Below are 23,436 nucleotides of genomic sequence, written 5' to 3'. Positions count from 1 at the left end.
GAGTGGGCTTTGTTCCCTTAACATATTTTGATGGTTTTGCACTGATTTTGGTTAGATTTGGAGCATCTGGAGGCCGATTCGAGGGGCAAAGGCATCACGAGCTAGAGATTTAGACCGGGTAGAGGTGAGTAATGATTGTAAATGTTGTCCTGAGGGTATGAAACCCCGAATTGCACATCGTTGTGCTATATTGAGGTGACGCACACGCTAGATGACGAGCGTGGGGTCGTGCACTATTGGAGATTGTGACTTAGTCCATCCCGAATGATTGTTTTACCGCGTATTTGACTGAAAACTGTTTGCTATCATCATGCTTGGGCTGAATGCCATATTTGGACCTTGAGCCAACTATTTGAACCCTTAGGGGATTTTTACTAATATTCCTCACTATTTGACTTTATACTTGTACTCAGTCGTATATTCTACTGTTTTTCATAACTCGGCCATGTTTACTCTGTTTTAACACTTAAAATGATATTTTAAATGATATTTTGGATTGAGCATCATGTTTTAGCGTTGCCCGAATGGCTTATGAGATTCTGACTAAGTAAGGTCGAGGGCCTGTGTTGTGAGGATACACTGATTTATGATTATGAAGCCGAGGGCATGCGATTGTACACCACGAGGTGGCTTGTTGATATGAGGTCAAGAGCATATACGATTATGCCATGAGATGGCTTGATATTGCGGTTGGTCCGTAAGGGGACCATCTAGGAGTCTGCACACCCCAATGAGTGCGGGTACCCATTGTGATGTGAGATATAGCCCGAGGGGCTGGTATTGTTCCATATGTTGCCCGATGGCTGATTCTGTTGGTATTGTGCCCAAGGGGCGGTTCTTTATGTGTTTATCTTTCCTAGTTGCCTACCATTTACTTGCTTAACTGTTAAAAATGCATTCCAAAGAAGTTTTAACTAAACTAACGTGACTTTACCTATCTTCCACTGTTTCATTGCTTTTACTTCTTCTTTATAGTCTGTTGATGTGCCTTTACGTGATTTCTTATTACTCAGTCTGCATTTATTATTATTACTCACTGAGTTGGAGTACTCACTTTACTCCCTTCACCCCGTGTGCAAATTCAGGCACATCGGGTCCTACTTGCGAGGGTTGAGAGCTTTCCAGCAGATCCCGGAGATTCACTAGGTAGCTACTCGGCGTTCGCAGCCCAGTGCTTCTTCCTCTATCTTATTTTCTCCTATTTTTAGTTATGTAATAGTGGTGTAAACTCTTTCAGGCTTGTAGTTTCTATGATGGATGCTCATGACTGGTGACACCCCGATGTCGGGCTATGTCTTTTTCCGTAACTAATTTACCCTATTTTGGGATTTTTATTATAATGTTAAAGACTTAGTTTTATTACTTAATTCCTTAAAAATGAATTGGGAATGTGTCGGCTGGCCTTGTCTTCACGAGAGGTGACATCATGACCGGGTCTGGATTTAGGGTCGTGACAGATTTTCACTTGCAGATTTTTAATATCCACAAATTAGTGTTTAAATAAAGTTGATATCGAAACATAAATTCAATTTCCATAAATTTTCCGTTTCAAGTTCAAATACTTTTTCATTAATATCAACCGAAATATTATCTAGCCTATCAATATTCTTACAATTACAAATTTAACTATTGTTGATAGTAACTACATCCCCTCATAAAAAATTTTAAAAGGAAAATAAAGACTATTGGACGTCTTCTTCTTCTTCAGTCCTCTCGGCGCAAGTTAAACTAACGTGCATCGATCTTGGTCATGACTGGAAAAAAGGCTCGAGGTAGACCTAATAAGCAACAAATTAAGGTGGATGACAAAATTCCAAAGCTAAATACCATAGGAAGGTACTCAACAGTGGTTATAGAGTCTATTTCTAGAGCTTCGAAGATGCAAGCTAGATCTGTTAATCCCGCACAAATCCCTCATGGAGATGCTTCAGGATCAGCTAGTCAACAACAGAAAAAGGCAAGTCAAATCCCAATCCCCATGCATGTCGACCTAAGGGGTAGTGTCACACCCCCTCTGCTCGAGCCGCTACAGTTCTATTGAAGAGCAAGGAGCAGGAAGTTGTATCTAAAGCTCTTTTACCTGTAGCAGTCACTATTCCATTACTAGAGGTGCATAAAGAGTCTACTTGGGCCGAAGTACTAACAGTTAACAGATCTGTTGCTAATGGTATGACATTGAGCTACATAACTCCTGAAATTGTAAAAGGAAACCTAGTGGTTAAGCTTGAAAAAATAGAAATTGAGAAGGAAAACTTGAAATGGTGAAAACCTGGATACAATTATATGAAGCGATACATTAATCAGATGTGGAACGCTGTGACTATGCCAGAATTATACTATCATGATGAAGGTTATTACATAGTCAGGTTTCATAGCATGGCCGATATGAAAGAAATTATATGTGTTGGTCCATACACAGTGAACAATAGATCTTTGATAATGAAACACTGGTCCCCACAATTTTATTTTGGCTCAGAATTCTTGACAGAAATACCTTTATGGTAAGGTTTCCTAAGCTGCCTATGAACTATTGGAGTGACAACTCATTGAGCAGAATTGCAATCACCATAGGAATTCCAATGTTTGTAGACAAGTGCACTGCCAAACAATCAAGAATTTTCTTTGCTAGAATCTTTATTGAAGTAAATGTTATGGGTATCAGTTATGGATGACTCATGCGCTATATTTGAGCAGGCTGTTAAATATGACTGGAAGCTAGAGTTTTGTGAAATGTGTCTTAAAACTGGGCATGACTGTGCAAAAATTTTCAAAAAGGGAGTTAAACAAGATCAACAACCCAGGAAAAGGAGACCACCATCAGTGAAGCGGATATGGAAAACTAAAGAAGCAACAATGGCTTCCACTTCAGAGGAAAGTCAAAAACAAGTGGAAGAATCAAGCAAGGAAGTAGAATGTACTTCTGAGTAACCTGAGAATCTGGAGGACAAGCAACTAGCAGAGGAAGGCCCACAAAGACAATTAGAAAAAGGGAAGGTTGCAGTTGAGATCAATGGGGTTCCAATAACCTATGCTAAAGCAATACTATCTCCTGGGAAACAAGGACCACAACAACAAACAAGTTTAGCTGTGATGGCTAACTTGAAACCACATGTCACAGGTGGTCAAGCTCATCATATCTAATGTCTTGAATGGCGTGGAACATAAGGGGTACCAACAAGAGATACAAACAAAAAGAGTTGTGTACCTATATAAAAGATAATAATATAAAGTTAGTTGGCTTAGTAGAAACTAGAGTTAAGAAGGATAAGGCTGACCATATAGCTCAGCTAGTGGTACCAGAATGGCAAACAAGGTACAAAATATGATCATGCACTTAATGAGAGGATTTGGATGTTATAGGATCCTAACTTTAATGACATAACAGTGCTAGATCAATCTGCTCAATTAATGCACTATAGTATAGTTGGCAGAAAGAATCCAATGAACTGCTTCATGATAGTAGTCTATGGATTCAACACCAATGATAAGAGGAAACCATTGTGGCAATAGTTACAAGCCTTAGCACCACAAAACACTAATCTATGGATCATCTGGGGAGACTTCATCTTAGTTTTGACAATACAAGATAGGCTTTATGGTAATCCAGTTGCAAACAATGAAGTGCAAGATTTTTCAGACTGTGTGCATGTGTTAAACTTGAATGAGTTGCCTCGGAAGGGAGATTTCTACACTTTATCAAACAAGAAACAAAGTGTTGATCGAGTCTATAGCAAATTTGATAGAGCTATAGAAAATGATGACTGGATGCAAACATATGGGTACATGAAAGTAGAATACAGACTTCCATTTATATCAGATCATGCTCTGATCGTAATAACAATGAAGAGAGTAGAACCAAGCGGTAAGATTCTATTTAGATTCTTTAATGTATGGATTGATTATCCAAACTTCCTGGCATTGGTAGAAGAAGTATGTAAAGAACATCATAATTCAGATCCTATGAAGAATGTCTGATACAAACTGAAGGCTCTAAGGCTATTATCGAAGCAATTAAAGGACACAGAGTTTAGAGGTATCAAAGAAAGATTGAAGCAAACTAGAAATAAGCTGCAGAGGATACAAGATCAAATGCTTAGCTGTTACTCAGATGAACTAGTTGCCGAAGAGAAACAACTCTTAGAGAATCTGGAAAAATTGTCATTAATAGAAGAAAGCATTCTTCAACAGAAATCTCGAGCTAAATGGATAAGACTAGAATATGCAAACTCCAAGTATTTATCAACAATTATGAAGTAAAGAAGACAAAGAAAAGTCATCACAGAACTTGTCAATGCTTTTGGAGATAGACTAACAGACCATCACCAGATCCAAGAAGATATCATTACCTTTTATAAATCCCTGATGGGATCAGCTGCAGCCCAATTACCTGCAGTAAACAAAAGGTAATGAAAATTAGACCAGTGCTCAATCATATGCAGCAGATTAGTCTCTATGCTGAAGTTACAGACCAAAAAATATATGAAGGGTTGTGTGCTATTTGAGATGATAAAGCACCAGGGGTAGATGGATATAATGCCTTATTCTTCAAAATAGCTTGGCCTCTTATAAAATCAAAAAAATTTCAAGTAGTTAAAGAATTCTTTCAAACAGGGAAGTTATACAGAGCAATCAACGGCACAACTATCACAATTCTTCCTAAAGTTCCTAACCTTTCAAGCATCAAAGAATACAGACCAATATCTTGCTGCACAGTACTATATAAACTCATTGCCAAGGTATTGGCCAACAGAATTCAGAAAGTTATTGCTTCAATAATTTCAGATACACAAGCAGGGTTCATCCTAGGTAGAAATGTGGCTGATAATGTCTTGCTTGCTCATGAGTTGGTCAAGGCTTATTCAAGGAAGAACATTTCACCAAGATGTCTCATCAAGGTGGATATCCAAAAGGTTTATGATACAGTGGATTGGAGATATTTATAGCAAATGCTAGAAGGTTTGGGCTTCCCAAACAAATTTACTAAGTGGATTATGGAATGTGTGAAAACTGTTAACTATACTATACTCATCAATGGAGAAACAACTAAACCATTTGATGCAACTAAAGGACTAAGGCAAGGGGATCCAATGTCACCTTTTTTGTTTGCTATGGCAATGTAGTACTTGAGCAGAAATTTGAAGACTTTGAAGCACGAAAAGGCATTCCATTATCATCCCATGTGTTCAAGGCTGGATTTAACTCACTTGAGTTTTGCGGATGATCTCTTACTATTTGTAAGAGGAGATGCTACATCTGTAGCATTACTACATGACAGATTCAATATTTTCTCAGGAGCATCAGGTCTTAAAGCTAACCTAGCCAAAAGCTCTATTTACTATGGAGGAGTTAACCTAGAAGTGAAGCATAACATACATCAAAAACAAGGTTATAGTCAAGGATCTCTCCCTTTCAGATATCTGGGCATACCACTTGACACAAAGAAACTCTTTGTAATGCAATGGAAGCCACTCATTAACAAAACAGTGGCTAGAATATCCTCTTGGACAACAAAGAAGCTCTCATATGCAGGCAGAATCCAATTGGTGCAACATGTAATCTTTGATATTCAAGTTTATTGGTCACAAATCTTCATCATACCAGTTAAAGTTGTTGAAGCAATAGAGACCTATTGTAGAAGCTATGTGCGGTCGGGGGAGAATATAATCACTAAAAAAGCTTTAGCGGCACGAGATAGGATGTGTGCACCTAAAGCAACAGGGGGACTTAACTTGATCAACTTGGCATTATGGAATAAGGCAGCAATCACAAAAACATGCTGGGAATTGGCAAACAAGAAAGATAAGCTTTGGATCAAATGGATCAATAGCTACTAAATTAAGAATCAAATCTTTGCCATCATGGAAATACCAAAATAGGCATCTTGGATGGTAAGGAAAATATTTGGAGCAAGGGGTAATATGGATGGAATCAGTAATAGCCAAGCTAACCAAAGGAATGTAATCAAGCAGGTTTACTTGCAACTATTAGGAAAGCTGCCTAAAGTCCCATTGAAAGGTTTAATGTATCAGAATCAAGTACGACCAAAAGCAATCTTCACAATGTGGATACAAATAGAGGAAAGACTGCTCACTACTGATAGATTGAAGAACTGAGGAATACAAGTGGATGATACATGCTGCTTTTACAATCAAGCACCAGAAACAAGGGATCACATTTTTGCAGAATATGCATATGGTAGAAATATATGGTCCAGACTCATGCAATGGCTATAAGTACAACAATCATTTACAACATCATGGTCTGAATGGCAGAAGTGGATTGTAAAGAAAATAAAGGGGCGATCTCAACTGGCCAGGATACTCAAACTAGTTTTTGCAGAATATACACACACAATGTGGATTGAGAGAAATATAAGGATATTTGAGAAGAAAGCAACAACATGGGATGTCTTTGCAAGGAGAGTGGTCTGTATGTGCAATATTAGAGCTGAGGGTTATACTCGTATCCTTTTAACAAATGTAAATACTGAGTAGTTATCTTGAGAGAGAAATGTATAAAGGAGATTAGGAGGTAGGGAAGATATAAAGTGAGTTTTTTTCCAGTATGGAAGTAGGTCGTGGTAATTTACTGCTTTGTAAATATTTACAAGGGTGGTCAATACAAAGATTTTAATTACCAAAACAAAAAAACTACATCTGCCCATGACCATAGTGACTACTGACTAATAGTATGTTTGGCCCTTTTTTTTGTCAAAAGTATCTTTTCAAAATTAAAGTGTTTGTCCAAGCATTTATAAGAAAAGAATTACTTTTGAGTAGATGTAGAAGTAATTTTTGAAACGCAAAAAAAAATAGCTTCTTCCAAAAATATTTTTTTTAAAAGCATTTTTGAGGAAAATATACTTAAAAACACTTTATAAACTTGATCAAATATTAATTACTGTTTAAAAGTATTTTCAAATGGATTAGTCAAACATATAATGCTTTCACTAAAAGTAATTTTTTAAATTTTTAAAAAAATTTACGTTTTAAGATAAACTGATTTTAAAGTAAAAATTGCATGGGGTGCTCTATTTGGTCGCCACCTTTTAATTTATACCCGTTTTGTTTTTTCGTTTGCATCTGTACCCATTTTTTTTTATTGTTAAAAGCGTTTTAAAAAGACGATTTTACTCTTCAGGACTATTGACAAAACTGTAGACTGCAGGACAAAACTTCAGCATGTTTTGGCATGAAGTTTTAGCAAATGAACTAAATAACTTAAGCATGTTTAGTCAGAAGTTTTAGCAAATGAACTAAATAACTTAAGCATGTTTAGTCTGAAGTTTTAGCAAATGAACTAAATAACTCAAGCATGTTTAGTCAGAAGTTTTAGCAAATGAACTAAATAACTTAAGCATGTTTAGTCTGAAGTTTTAGCAAATGAACTAAATAACTTAAGCATGTTTAGTCTGAAGTTTTAGCAAATGAACTAAATAACTTTAATATGCATTAGTAAAAACTCATTAGAAAATTACATACTGCAAGACAAAAACATAAACATGTTTAGTCTAAAGTTTTCGCAAATCTATACTATATTAAAAGTACGAAGGCCTTTAGCGAAATATCGTTCGCCTTTTTTTACTCTTAAAAGTATATTTCATATTGGATAGAGCAGTAAATTAGTTATTTTCCTAATTTTTAATACTTTAAAATTAACTAAAATTTTGATTATTAAATTATTTCTTATTTGAACGATACCAAATACACTAAATCTCCTTTAATAAATAAACTACTAATATTTAGAAATTTGAGATCATTAACAAAATTCAAAGTCTATATTCATTTCCCAAAAAGAAAGTTCAACGTCTATATGAATGGAAAAAATCTTAAAGCCTACGACAAAGCATGCTTCCAACAATCATACCAAATCGGGTGGCAATTCACCTAAATACAAAATTAAGTTTTTTCTTTCTCCATTTATTCTAACAAATGACTAAATGTAGTTTTTATGAATGAGGTTGTAGATTACGCGATTTATCAAGAGTGTAAGTGTTATATTATTGTGGATTTTTATCAACTGGCTATCAAATTCATAATTTTTAAAAATAAAATATATAGTAAAAAGTGGACATAAATATAGGATACGGCCGTAAATCCCCCTCTTTTAACAGCATGACTAAACAGGCTATAAATAAATTCCAGCATCATTCCTTTTGTAGATTCTGCCTCAATATTTAACTCTTGTTGATAGTAGGAGCGCTAATTTGCCGAAATGTAATTGAAAACCAACAGGAATTATTATAATATTTTTAATATTTGGTTATAAAGATGGTATTAATACTAATATATTAAATTTTATGGTGTAGATCGTTCTTTTGAATTATTCGCGCATCGCGCGAGTACTAATACTGATTGAAAACCAACAAGAATTATTATAATGGCCTACGAATGCCTAGGGATGTGTGAGCTTTGGAACTATCGCCCGCGGACTCCCATACTCTATCTTCTAATTAATCTCATCTCTTTTGTTGGACCTTGGACCAAAATAAATTTTTTATAACAAACCTAAAAAACAAAAGTGAAATATTTTTAAGTACATTATCCAATAATATACTGCCGCGCCACCATTAATAATTTTATTTAATAAATTTTCTAAGACAAACAAAAAAATTAAAATTACTAGAGTCAATCGAACTCATATCCTGCATACTAGCTCTGCCCCTATACATGGCGGTCTTAATACATGAAAAATGGATAAATTTAGTCATATATTTAAAATCGAGCAATTATGTCATTCATTAAACTTATAGTCTCATTTTATAAATATTGTCACGAAACAATCTCATTTTTGTCTCTTTTCCTAATTGTGCTTCAATTTGAGAATAATTTTAACTCATTGCCTGAAGTTAATGAGTAAATTTAGAATTTTTTTCCCGAAAAATTTAATATGTAAAGTCTATTAATAGACAAGAAGGGTTGCTCTGATGGTAAGCAACTTCCACTTCCAACCAAGAGGTCGTGAGTTCGAGTCTCCCCAAGAGCAAGGTGGAAAGTTCTTGGAGGGAAGGATGCCGGGGGTCTATTTGGAAACAGCCAGTCTCCCCAAGAGCAAGGTGGGAAATTCTTGTAGGGAAGGATGTCGGGTTTCTATTTGAAAACAGCCTCTCTACCTCAGGGTAGGCGTAAGGTCTGAGGTTGTGAGTTCGAGTCTCCCCAAGAGCAAGGTGGAAAGTTTTTGGAGGGAAGGATGTCGGGGGTCTATTTGGAAACAGCCTCTTTACCGGGTTGTTGTTGTTGCTCGAGCTTGTTAATGATAAGACAAACATTAAATAATTTGCTAATAATAAAGATATAAATGAATCGTGTAATATTGAGCAATCCATATCACAGGGGCAAACTTGGAAATATCACTTTGAAAATTGATGTAAAATTATCTGTCACAATCCTTATCTTTGTTACTTATGGGGATTTGCATCCAAACGCAGCCTTACGTCATTGTTAACGGTACCGTCACGACATTACTCTTTCCATAAATACCACTTTCTCTCTTCACTAAAACCTTCTCAATAATTTCATTCATCTTCTCCGATCACTTTCTCCGATTTTCTGTGTTAAAAATTCATCGGAATTTTTCAGTTTCATAGCAAAAAATGAGTAGCAATCCAAAGGGAAGAACAACAATTGAAGTAGGAGCTGATGGAGTTGCTGTTATTACAATTATTAATCCTCCTGTCAATTCCCTTTCCTTAGACGGTACGTTAAATCAATCCATAGATCTCACTAAGCCTTTTTTTAAAAAAATTCAAAAATTATCATTTTTTTACAATTATTGATAAAATAGTCGAACTTTGATCAATACTCTGTTTACTAATTTCCTTGAGCTAGAGCGAAAAAATACAGAAGATTTATGAAATTTGAATTTAACTTGTTTGCGATTGAGGCCTAATTGATAGATTATTTAATGATTGTATAAATTTCGTCTTTCTTCAAATGATCACAAATAATTTCTCGTTATGTTTCTTTCCGTACACGCATCTCAATTTGTGCACCGTGTACGCGATAACCTCTCACCAGCACTACCAAGGCTCAAACAAATGGGAAAAAAATTACTATTAGTGTTTTTTTTTTAAAAGTTGGAGCCAGTTACAGGAATAATTTTCTATTCGGGCTTAGAGGATTTGTTATACTATTTTAATAACAGGCTATGCAAAACTTGTATAGACGGAGGTTAATATGATCAGGAACTATTTCAAAATTTAAACTTGTGTGGTTTCTTTTATTTTGCGGGAAAAATTAGCATTTTAAAGTAGGAAAGTTCTTACTTTTTTTTTTTTGAGACTTTATTCTAATTCTATTTCAAAATCATTTTTTTTCTTAACAGAGATTCTCAATTCAGTTTGCTTATTGTTAGGTTTTCACTTTTTGATGTGCAAACTACTTTGTCTTTGGTGTGTGCTCTTTGGGGTGTGTGCTAGTATTTCCTTTTGGTGTTTACTTTTTATTTCAGTGCGAGCAATGGTCGGTGCAAACGAATCTTATCAGTCCCATTGCTTTGGTTTGGCATATTTTGAGGCAAATCTTACTTCGATGTTTAAGATCAAGCTAGTGTGTCACTTTTAACTTCTGTAATGTATTTGGTGGATTTTTTGAGAGACATAACTAAGAGAATTGGGGCAATTAGGACTATAGTTTCTAAAAGGAGGAATTGTAAAGGACAACCAATGACCATCGTCTGGCAGGAATCGTAGGATATTTGAAATGTGATATAGTGAAACGAGTAAGGAATTGACGACTCTAATATGACTATTTCATAGACGAAAATGTGCCCCTCCGCATATAGCTTACGAGGCTTATGGAGCTTTTAGATATATATATGCTATACGATCCACACACACTTGGTAGTTTCCTTTGAGCTTCGCTGCCGCTTCTTTTGTTGATTGTGGAAGTTCTTTTTGTACAAGCATGTCTGAAGGTTTGTGGTGATCTAATGCCTGTGTTATAAGGTATGTGTTTTAGAGGGAAATGAATATAAATGATTCTTATAGCCAATCCAATTAATTTTGGATTGAAGTGAGTTGATTGACTTTCTGTTAAACGACAATATTCGATAAATGTAACTAAGAGAGTGCTAATAAAACTTACTCCCTCCATTCCAATTTATGCGACACTCTTTCCTTTTTAGTCTATCCCAGAAGAATGTTACCATTTTATATTTAGAAAAAAATTTAAAAATAAAAGTTCCCCTTTGCCCTGAAAGAGATGATTTCTAGCCACACAGATATTTAAGGCTTCTTTTAGACCACAAATTTCAAAAGTGTTCTTGTCTTTCTTAAACTCCGTGCCTAGTCAAACAGTGCCTCATAAATTGGGACGGAGGGAGTAGTTCTTTCTCGAGTTAAATTTTGGAAGAGAGGTCAGAAGAACTGTATATGAAAAGCTTGCCTTTTCCTTTTCTTCTTACTAAAAAGGAAAATAAAATATACTTTCATGGTTTTCCAAATCCGATGCTCAATAGTTTGAACCAGTAATTGACCTTTATATTATTGCAATTTCTTTCCAGTGCTGTACAGCTTGAAAGAGAGCTATGAGCAGGCCTTAAAAAGGGATGATGTGAAAGCAATTGTTGTGACAGGTAAATGTCAAGAAATCAGTCTCTTTATATATCCGATTGGCTGATATATTAAGCTTGAATATCTTATCTTTGACAGGTGCAAAGGGCAAGTTCTCTGGTGGTTTTGATATCAGTGCCTTCGGTAAACTGCAAGGAGGAACAGGTATGCTTTCCGATTTGATTATTCTCTATTCTAGTGCTGCACGAGTTTTTTAAGCTAACTTCAGTCTGCTGACAGTCGAATCACCAAAACCTGGTTTTATATCTGTGGAGATTCTCACTGACACTGTGGAAGGTAAGTCTTAGGCTTTTGATTTTCCTCCTTGAAGTAAACAACTGGGTGCAGTTTATACATTGTTTTTATATTTTCTGATTTATCCTTGATGTTAGCTGCAAGAAAACCTTCCGTGGCGGCAATTGATGGTCTCGCTCTAGGTGGAGGACTAGAAGTTGCAATGGTACATATAAAGTTATATTTCTCTGCGGAAACTTCTGTTGGTCATTTGCTGACTTCTTGTGTTTTAATATCAGGCTTGTCATGCACGTATTTCTACTCCTAATGCACAACTTGGATTGCCAGAACTTCAACTTGGAATACTTCCTGGATTTGGAGGTAAGCACTCTATGCTTGAGCAGTTATTTTATCTTCATTTTTTCCTGAATCTGCCATCAGCTTCGGTGACATAAATGCTAATATGGTTATGGTTTTTCTTCTTCTTAAAATCAAGCTTGTACAACTCTTCTTCTATTTTAGTGAACGAGCGCGTAGTTAGCTCCTGTGTGTGCGTTGTATCTTATACTTCTTCCAGTCTTATTTTCTTATAAAACTAGGGGGGGACTATACAAAGTTATACAGCCTTTTTTTCGGTTAGAACTGTCTTAGATAGCCTAAAATAAAATTAATATTTCGAGAAGCACTTACAGATCATTATTACTATAAAAATTTGAAAAAATCACGAGCGTTATAGTTTTACCAATTCCAGTTTCACAACTGTGAATTTTTGATTCTTTTTCAAAAAATCAGTAACTGTGAAGTCAAGTATGTTCAGGGTATCAAGCCATAACCTAACTTTAATGTCCAACTCTAGCTTAACATTACATAAATAGAAATTTAACCATCTAAGCCGTAGCTTCGACTTCTTGATCACTACTAGAATTTGGAGAATACACCTTGGAGTGTTTAATTTCTAAAACTTCTTCGTATGGCAGGATATTTATCTCTCCTTATCAAAATTACTGGATAATTATCTCTCAAAAACTTTATTGTGGCCATTAAAACAAGTTCGTCTGGTGACCCTCAAGAAAAAACTAAGCTGGTGAAAAAAGGTTTCATGAAATTAAAAATACATACCCAGTTTATCCAAGCATACTTTATCAGATACTAGTACGACACATGTACGTGGTTTAGAATATGGTTGTGGTTTCTTCATAGCCTAGTGCATATAATTCTAGCTTTAGAGCAAGATGTGTCCTCATAGACACACTTGTAAAATCCTAGAAATTTGAATGGAACAGCTTGGAATTCTCTTTCTTCATTTATTGTTTATCCTTGGATCCAAAACATATATTGCAATCATAAGCAGTACTGCTACCACTGTGCTTTTTTTCTCAAACACCACATTTCTTCCTTTGTCTCATTTTATCTGCACTATTTTTTAGGTACTCAGCGGCTTCCACGCCTCGTGGGTCTTGCTAAGTCCCTCGAAATGATGCTTGTAAGCTGCAATTTGCCTTAAGTTATGAGTCATATGTTTTGGCACTATAGTTGCTTGACCCTCTCCCTCTCATATATCAATGTAGACGTCCAAGCCCGTTAAAGGAGAGGAAGCTTTTAATGTGGGCCTTGTTGATGCTGTAGTTTCATCAAACCAATTATTGGATACTGCTCGTAAGTGGGCTCTTGATATTTTGGAACGCAGAAAACCTTGGGTTGCCAGTCTTCATAAAACTGATAAGATAGAGCCTCTTGGTGAGGCAAGGGAAATATTAAAATTTGCAAGAGTTCAAACGCGCAGACAGGCTCCAAATCTCCAGCATCCATTAGTCTGCATTGATGTTGTTGAAGAGGGTATAGTGTCTGGTCCACGTGCTGGGCTTTGGAAGGTTTAGTTCAGGCACTAATTCTCTTGTGCTTTCAGTCTAATTACCTAACTTGTGTAATCTAAAACTTGTTGGTATTTTCAGGAGGCTGAAGCATTCCAAGGTCTTCTACATTCAGACACTTGCAAGGCCTTGGTCAACATTTTCTTTGCTCAGCGTGGAACCACAAAGGTTAATGAGTTAATTCTTTACATTAAAATTATTGCACATATTTCAACCTGGTTATGAATAGCGGTTTAATTCTAATTTTTTGTATTCCTTTTTAAACGGAACTGAATGTTCACGTTGAGTTCATATTGGTACCAATTCAGGGTCACTTCTTTGATATCTAAAATCTTTTAGAAAAGTAAATATTACTTTTGTATTCCACTTGGTTAATGTAGAAAGGGCAATCAATTAATAGAGATTTAGGATGTTCCTGCAACGTATGGATCTGAGGAGAAACTTCTAATCTGAGTAATGCTGTAATGGACCCAATGTTTGATAATGCTAAGCTTATTCAACACTAGATGACGTTGTATGACTGCAATACCAAACCTAATTGAAGCTATGTTTTCGCTTACTAGACTTTTCAGTGGCATAGCTTATAGTACATGATATGTGCAACAGTTGTGGTGTTGGTCGAATATGTTAGGCTATGATTATTGATTACTGCATAATTTAATACTTATAACATTAAACAATGAATCTGACGCTTTGCATGCCAGACAGTTTGTGATATTGTTCATCCTCATCTTCTTAAACCCTGACCTCTTGATTCTGCGAACTCTTTTTTCTCACACAAACAGGTACCTGGAGTGACTGACTTAGGATTAGTACCACGACGCATAAAAAAGGTTGCAATTCTTGGAGGTGGTTTAATGGGTTCTGGAATTGCAACTGCACTGCTGCTTAGTGGCTATCCAGTGATCTTGAAAGAGGTTAATGACAAATTCCTACAGGCCGGGATGGGTAGAGTAAAAGGTAAAGCCATCATCTTGCTTTTATATGATAACTCATACTTGGTATGCCAAGTGACTAATACATTAATTTCTCAGCCAATTTGCAAAGCAGCGTCAAGAAAGGGAAAATGAGTCCAGAGAAGTTTGAAAAGACTCTCTCCCTACTCAAGGGTTCTCTCGATTATGAAAGTTTTAGGGATGTGGACATGGTCATTGAGGTCGGTATTCTCATTATAGGGGACATTCTGTGATTCTTGTTGGTATCTTACTGTGCCCCGCTCTTAATATGTATAACAGGCTGTCATCGAGAATGTATCTTTAAAGCAGCAAATATTTGCTGATCTTGAGAAGTATTGCCCTTCACATTGCATTCTAGCAAGTAACACTTCTACGATTGACTTGAATTTGATTGGGGAAAAGACCAGATCTCAAGATCGTATTATCGGAGCTCACTTTTTCAGGTAATGTTTTCTGAAACCGTGAAAAGTCTTATTGCATTTTTCTTGTTATTCTGTCAAATTGATTGATTGGCTGGTGCAGTCCGGCTCATGTGATGCCACTCTTGGAAATTGTCCGCACCCAGAAGACATCGCCCCAAGTAATTGTAGACTTGCTTGATGTTGGCAAGAAGATAAGGAAAACCCCTGTGGTAGTTGGGAACTGCACTGGGTTTGCTGTCAACAGAATGTTCTTTCCTTACACCCAAGCCGCTCTTTTGTTAGTTGAACGTGGAACAGATGTCTACCGCATCGATAAGGCCATCACTAAATTTGGCATGCCAATGGGTCCCTTCAGGTAAAAGATAACAGTGCTGTAGGGTCAGATATGCCTACCTGTTAAGGTGGCCACATTTTAAAGGTTTGGTTTCCTAAATGCAGATTATGTGATCTTGTTGGTTTTGGTGTTGCAATTGCCACTGGTGGGCAATTTGTGATGAATTTCCCGGAGAGAACTTACAAATCAATGTTGATACCGCTCATGCAAGAAGATAAAAGAGCTGGTATGATTCCCATATTCTGAAACACCGGGCAGATTATTTAGTGAAAAATACAATTTGAAACATTTATGAATGGACATTTGTTACACTTTGTGTAGGTGAAACTACTCGGAAAGGGTTTTATGTATATGACGATAGACGTAAAGCGAGCCCAGATCCAGAAATAAAGAAATATATTGAGAAGGCAAGAGAGATGTCTGGTGTTACCATTGACCCTAAGGTCTCTCTCTCACTCTCTCATCCCCGGCCCTGCCGGTTGTTGATGAATGCTACTGTTGAGGGTTTTTTCAGTAATTATATTCTGCTCTTACTCAACTGTTTTGGACTTGATCCAGCTGGCAAAACTCTCGGACAAGGACATTATAGAGATGATTTTCTTCCCTGTGGTAAATGAAGCCTGTAGAGTGCTTGCAGAAGGCATTGCAGTCAAAGCTTCCGATCTTGACATTTCTGCTGTTATGGGCATGGGTTTCCCCCCTTACAGGTTCGTTTCAGATACATTTTCTGATTAACCCCCCCCCCCCCCCCACACACACACACACACAAAGATCTATCACAAGAACATGCTAAAACAGATTTAAATTCTATGAAATAAGGATTCTTTGGTAATAAGAAAGATTTGTTTACTTTCTTTGCCAGGGGAGGGATCATATTCTGGGCAGACACTCTTGGTTCCAAATACATCTGTTCAAGGTTGGATGAGTGGTCAAGAATGTATGGAGACTTTTTCAAGCCTTGCTCCTACCTAGCTGAAAGAGCTGCCAAGGGGGCTCCGCTGGTGAGTATTTTGAGTTTTATTATTGTTATATGATCTGGTATCCATATAGGTTGTGAATTGTTTGGGACAATCTCATGTCGGTAAAACATCTCTGTGATTCTATCTTTGAATAGTGTTTCCATTAGATCTCCGATTTTATCTTGCCACAACTACTTCAAGTATCAGCCCCTTTGTTTTATGCATATGTTGTGGGAGATTGAAACGGATGTGTCTTGTATCCTTTGTTGGCTTAGTGGACAAGTGTCCCTTTTGCTATCTGCAGCTCAGCAGTATGCACAATTCAGTTCAGCCTTATGCCATCATTTCATTGGCACTCATCCTCCACTGTTCGATGCAAGGTCACATTAGTAGTCACGTAAAAGCACTAACATATTGCCACTAGATGATCCTGATTGGTGTGACTGGTAGTTAGTAACCAGATGCATCAAATGCGGAGTACGAAAAAACATCTCATCATTAGACGAGAGAGATAGCTTATAGTAAAAACCCTCCATCTATAAACACAAGGTAGGCAGTTCGGGTCAATAACATAACAAAGTGGAAAAGCGACAGTTGGGCTCCTGAGTAGGGGTTTGGGTGCAAAGTTTTCCATATAAAGAAACAAATCTTATCAATATGGGGTGAAAAGGGAACCCTTGTTAGAAAAAGAGCGAACAACAACTTGTCATCTTATCTTAACTTAAGCCCTTCCCCTATTCACACCACTTGAATATATTTTACTGATAAATTCAGGCAATTGATATTTCTTTGTGGTTATTGCAGAGTTCTACAATGGATCCATCAAAGTCGCGCTTGTAAGCTCAGCAATGCTATTGGGCGTTCATCGAGTTTGTTGCTCTGTTATCTCCTTACTCTGGTCAGTTAAAGCGGAGTGGATAAGGAAAAGTCAATAATGTAGAAATGAAAATGAAGAGCTAGTTTATTATGTAACGTAAAAGTGTAGTTGTCTGAAAATAAAATGAGAGCAAAGTGAAATTGTGAGACGATTATCAGACCACCCCCCGTTTGTCTTTATGCCTTAGATAGTGAACCAAATTGTTTATGTATTGCTTCTGAACTGGGGCTCTTTTGATGGTCTATGCAGTTCTCATGATAGTCAAACATTTATTATTTGTTACTTCCATACTCATCTCACCTGAAAATTTTAGAAAATTCTAAGTTTGGAATGCTTGCATCCGTATAGAGATGAGTCGATGGGGCGAAACTGTTGAATTTTGATGTTTCAATGATTAATTTTGTATTGTTCTGCTGCTAACAAATTATCAGATTGTTCGAAACTCTTAACACATGAATTTACTTTTGTTCATGCCAATTTTATCTGCCATCTTCCTCAGCCTTACAATTAACTAATTCGAGTTAAAGCAAATCTCATTATTTACGCTATTACTGTCTCTCTATATAATTGTGAGTTTGTATTGGAAGGTGAGAAAAAGAGATTAATTTCTAATAGTCCTTCTTTCCTCGAACCCCGCGTATAGCGGCAGCTTAGTGCACCGCGCTGTCCTTTGTCCTTTATGTTTGGGAAAATTAGCTTCACCTAGAAATGTTAAGTGGGTGGGCTAGGGTAAAAATAACACGGTATAGTCAGTTTTCGGATTGGTCATTCCAAAGTAGTCAGCATTTACCAAATCAATGAAAAATAGCCACTATTTTGCTGCAACAGAGACCGGTCCAATATAATATACTGGAGTTCGGTGAACTTGTGTATGAACTCCAGCATATTATGCTGGACCGGTATACTTTCCCGGCTCCAGTATAATATACTGGAGCATCGATGCTCCAAACTCCAGTATATTATGCTGGACCGGTATACTTGCTGGAACTCCAGTATATTATGCTGGAGTTCTAGTGTACTTAGGCTGGAACTCCATCATATTATGCTGGAGTTCCAACATACTTATTCTGGAACTCCACTATAATATGCTGGAGTTTAAGTATACTTATGCTGGAACTCCACTATAATATGCTGGAGTTCAAGTATACTTATGCTGGAACTTCAGCATAATAAACTGGCGTATTTTTCGGGTTTTGAACAATATTTTAGCTCAGATTTATCTTTACATGAAAAATGGCTAAATTTCGATTACTTTTAAAATTGAGTTATTTTTGAACGACCAGTTGTAAATCTGCCTATTTTTGAATTTCACCCTGGGCTAGGTTGTCAACGCGTCATTGCCAAAAAGTCCAGACAATTTATGGTCATAAAAAGTTATTTTACTCTTCTTTTCTCAGTTATTTAACAAGAGCTAATCTGAAATCAAGAAATCGTGATTCGAATAGTGATTCTTTGACCATCATACAGTGAGATCTAAACTCGTGAAATTGCGATCCAACTTGTGATATTTTCCTTAGAGACAAATCTTAGAAATGAATTGGCATATATGGCCAACAGGAGGAATCAAACAGGTGCCAGCAAAGAATTTTCTTCTTTCTTCCATTTGTTCCTTTTCTGTCATATATCCAATTAGTCAAATGTTATATTTCTGTCTTTGGTCTCTGCACGTCTATTTTCATGTTTGAAATTAATCTAAACTTTGCACAACTCTATAATTGTCTGTCTGGTTCCCAGTCCAGTGGAAACATTGCGACAGAGTCCAGGTCGCATTCTTGACTTAACTAAGGTATAGAAATTTCATTGGTACCCGTATTGGAGCTCCAATTAATTCAGATTCGCTCTACATTAGTCTCATTAAAGGGAAATATGTCCCGTGCCAAGATTTTTTTCATTTCAGAAACTCGAACTCAGATGGATAGATCCTATCCATCCAATAACAGTCCTCGGGTCGAAATCTCACTTATATGCAGTTTCATGCAAAGGTCAGATCTACGATTTGTCGTAAGCCGGTTCCGTGGCGTGTGTGGGTGCAATTAGAGACGGACACACACTATAAGGAAAGGTGTCATTGGTATCCAAAAACATCGATAAAAACTTCATTTATACTTGCAAGTGTCTTCAAGCAATAGTCATATATTAGCATAGACCCCCCCTACCAATCTTTATAAGCAGTGATAAATTTATATTGAATATTATGGTACTCCCGCGATTGCTGAATCCCGAGTCAGCCTCTAGGTGCAGGGGCGGAGGCAGCTTGGTAAAAAGGATGTCTTTTACCATTTCATTAATTTCTTTTTCTAAAACCGTAAGTATATGCTACGGGAGCAAGGATTGGATTTCCGACTGCATGACTTGATTCCTCTTCTTCCACTGAGTGCTCGGGGGATAGAAAGCAGGTTGACAGCAAGCATGACGAGAGGGCGAGGTTCAAAGGAGGAAAGGCTTAGGGTGGACACCTAGGCACCCAAAGAGGAGGAAGGGCGTAGTAATCAACGAAATGCTTCGGGGAGTTATAGGTTGAGTAAGGGGGCGGAGCTTGAAGAGCGAAGCGAGCTGCGCTAGCTTAGCAACGTTTTTCAGCAGCAAGCTACGGTAAATATAAAATAGTTTGATAATTTTCTAAAACCAAATTCACATACAGGTCGAATTGTGGTAACAGGCAACAACGACACTACTTGCACAAATTTCGTGTACGCTACTGTGTATGCACGTGCATGTGAGAGTGATTCGTGCAGGAAACAACCGGCGAAATACTGCAATCACGCCAACTATTAAGAACGATATTTAGATGGTCCATGCTCGTATGAAACAGCTAGCTGTTGTTTTTGAGTGTCAGATTCATGTACATATTATACTAGTGTAATTAAACATATAGGACAAACAAGATGATTAAAAAATGGTTATATATACATACCTTAAAAAAAGCAGTACGGTGCACGAAGTATTCCACATTTACGCAGGAGGTGGAAGGTATAAAGGCGTATCCAGAAAGTGCACCATGGGCGCTAGAGCAAAGGCGGAGCCAGGATTTCACGTTTATGGGTTCAGGATTCTAATCGGTTTAAGTTATTGGGTTCCAAATTTATAATTTATACATATTCAATGGATTTTTAAAGGCAAATACAGGGGTTGAACCAAAACTATTGGGTTCGGCCGAACCTGGCGGCACTCTAGCTCCGCCCGTGCGCTAGAGACCCGAGTTTCCGAGACGATGTCTAAGTGATATATTTTTGGTTTAGGAATTTTAAAAGTCAAAATAAAGACTAAAAAGAGAAGGATAAAAAATAAAAAATAAAGATGTGTAACCAATAAAAAAGGAAAAAAGAAACAAAAAAAGTGTGTTTAATTAGAAAAATGGCGGGCCATGGGGATTTAACCCTATTTATTAATTAAAATATAATTTAAAAGAAGAAAGAGGATGTATTAAAGTGCTCACTTGAGCTTGGGTTCACCCGTATTAATTTAAGTATTTGAGTTGAAATTTATTAGTGTTATACATGATTTAGGGAGAGGATGATGGGTTCACGTGAACCCGCCGCCTCCCATTTACATCCGCCCTGGTAATGTAGGCAGTACATAGATAATTTTACCGTTCTTCTTTATATACACATACACTTTTTGATAGAAGAAACTTTTGTAAATCATGGAGCTTTGTAATAAGATATCCCTTTATGCTTAATCAGAATCTCGGGTTTGAGCCATCAAAATAGATTTTTTTTATAAAAATTGTATTTTTAATAGACCTTATGCAACGCAAGTCAGAACTGTCGAGGCTCCAGTACGAATACCCGACGCGGGTGAGAATCATCGTGGAGAGAGAGGGGAAAGTGGTCCATAGAAGTGGTGCATTCTGAAGCAGCCAAATGTTCCTGTGAGCACATGCTTCCTAGCTAGGTTTCATAATATACTAATTAAGTCCAAGCTGATGCACTTAATTTTAATTAATTACAAACAGGTCATTAAACTCTGAACTAGGAATATGGTGAGAGGGTATTCACACGGCCAGAAAATTGATCCAACAGTCACGGGCGGAGCTAGAGTATTCCGAGCGGGTTCGGCCGAACTCGGTAGCTTTGATTCGAACCTTGTATTTGTTTTAAAAAATTTATTGAACATATATAAATTATTAATTTAGAACCCAGTAGTTGAATACAACTAGAATTCCGAACCCATAAACTTGAAATTCTGGCTCTGCCTCTGCCAGCAGTGTATTTTAATTTGTTGTACCAGGTAATATATTTTAATTTTATATATATCACTAATTTTGTTATTTATGGACAATTACTTATAATTACTATTTATATGAGTTGATATTGTAAAAAATATTTTGCATGGTATAGAAGTTAGACTTTTCTTTTTCATTGAAGAGTTTAATATTTCATGAAAAAACAAAACATTTTTTTTCCTCATATAGTTTAATATAGAGTAAAGACGATTCAATTTATGCCATATAGTGAACTAAAACGCTAGATGTTGGATATGTCGCTTTAGACGTATACAAGACTGACAATTAATAAAAATAATAGAGGGATCCTATGGTTTTATAATGATTGGGTTCGGCCGAACCTAGTAGTTTTTTATCAAACAGTGTATTTGATATTTAGAATTTATTAAATAAATACAAATATTAATTTAGAATCCAGTCACTAACACTTGAAGTCCTCGTTCTAAAATTCAGAACCCATTGAAATCTTAGCTCCGCCTCTAATTAGAGGTGTACGTAGGTCGGGTTGGTACGGATTTTACAATTACCAAACTAAACTAATTGTGTCGGGTTATTAAATCTAAAGACCAAACCAATCCAATAAAACTCGAGTTTTTCAATCTCGGTTTTTCTCTGGTTTTCGGGTTATTCGGGGTTTTCTTCCGGTAAAATCTTTATAGAACAAAACATATAACTTGTGCTCAAAATATTTCTTTAATCCTAGTAAGATACAACTATATAAAGTATTTTTCAAGAAAATAATACAAAATATGAGATGTGTCAATGACATTATCCTAAAATATTCAACAATAAAGAAAATAAAATTATGTAATTAAAAATAAACATAATCTAATAGTACTAAGTCATGCTAAAATAAGTAGACTACTAAAGGAGTATTAATTACATGACTAAACGCTAAAGAAAAAATAAAAATAGGTTATGCATTTTTCTAAATTATTGTAAAATAAAAAATAAATATCTAATATTAATGGCTATAAAACTTATTGGAACATTCAAAATTTCTAAGTTCAACCTTAAATAATACCTTAAAAGACAAAATTATAAAAAAATTTAAGACATATTTATAATTTACATCACAATAAGTATATTTATAAATTAAATATATCTAAAATTTCTATATATGTAATGTCGGGTTGGTTTGGTTTCGGTTTGACTTTCTTTAGTTAAAACCAAACCAAACCAATTATGGTCGGGTTCTTTTTTCCAACACCAAACCAAACCATAATCGGGTTTTTTTTCTCGGTTTGACTCGGATTATCGGGTTGGTGCGGTTTGTCGGTTTCCTTTGTACACCCCTACCTCTGATTATATGCTCTCTCCAATATTTTTATGCTATTGCTATTTATGGAATCACATATATAGTAGTAGTAATTTTTTCTTGAACTAGATTTTTTCAAATATTAATTATTTTAATCCTAATAATTATAAGTTATACGTATTACTTTTATTTTATTTGAAAAACTTAATAAAGCAATCTTCATATTTAAAGAAAAAATTAGGTACTTTAATCCACGTATTTCAATGTTCAAACTACATATATAGGCTTAAATTTGCCTTTTCACTATTTGAAATTAAAAACTTTTGCCTTTTATTAGGTTATTGGTCTAATATTATCTCGTCCCTCGAAAAAAAGTCTTGTTTTTGTTTTCGATACTTAACAGAGCTATACCCCGAAAAATGCCTTAGAATTTCATTAATAATAAGGACAAATATAAAATAATTTACTAATAGAAAGAATATGAACGGACTATAAATTAAACAATTTCGAACAGTATATTTTTTAGTATGGCTTAACGAAAAGTGTAGGTATTATATTTGGATTACACGAAACAATAATCTTTATAATATGACTAGGGGTAACAATAACAATAACAACAACAACCCAGTGAAATCTCACTAGTGGGGTCTGGGGAGGATAATGAGTACGTAGACCTTACCCCTACCCCGAAAGGATAAAGAGGCTGTTTCCGAAAGACCCTCGACTCAAGAGAACAAAAGACAAATGTA

General features: G+C 36.0%; 2 protein-coding genes across 2 annotated transcripts; both read left to right on the top strand.

The window, feature by feature from the left end:
* The first annotated feature begins 2,664 nt into the window (after nt 1-2,664).
* On the top strand, nt 2,665-5,834 carry LOC138878959 (uncharacterized). The gene is made up of 5 exons (XM_070158526.1): nt 2,665-2,914; nt 3,608-3,930; nt 3,988-4,232; nt 4,751-4,910; nt 5,121-5,834. Exons 1-5 carry the CDS (start codon nt 2,665-2,667, stop codon nt 5,832-5,834), a joined length of 1,692 nt encoding a protein of 563 aa, XP_070014627.1.
* Nucleotides 5,835-9,500: 3,666 nt separating this feature from the next.
* LOC104220198 (glyoxysomal fatty acid beta-oxidation multifunctional protein MFP-a) lies at nt 9,501-17,492 on the top strand. Its single transcript, XM_009771024.2, has 18 exons — nt 9,501-9,695; nt 11,503-11,574; nt 11,651-11,716; nt 11,792-11,848; nt 11,944-12,011; nt 12,085-12,166; nt 13,213-13,268; nt 13,354-13,656; nt 13,738-13,824; nt 14,442-14,616; nt 14,691-14,812; nt 14,892-15,055; nt 15,135-15,389; nt 15,473-15,594; nt 15,690-15,811; nt 15,927-16,075; nt 16,231-16,369; nt 17,132-17,492. The coding sequence occupies exons 1-18, from the start codon at nt 9,593-9,595 to the stop codon at nt 17,165-17,167; spliced, it is 2,178 nt and encodes a 725-aa protein (XP_009769326.1). The 5' UTR covers nt 9,501-9,592; the 3' UTR covers nt 17,168-17,492.
* Nucleotides 17,493-23,436: the final 5,944 nt, after the last annotated feature.

The sequence above is a fragment of the Nicotiana sylvestris genome, chromosome 10, assembly GCF_000393655.2.
Source record: "Nicotiana sylvestris chromosome 10, ASM39365v2, whole genome shotgun sequence".
Classification (NCBI taxonomy): Eukaryota; Viridiplantae; Streptophyta; class Magnoliopsida; order Solanales; family Solanaceae; genus Nicotiana; species Nicotiana sylvestris.
This window is presented reverse-complemented; position numbering and strand designations above follow the sequence as displayed.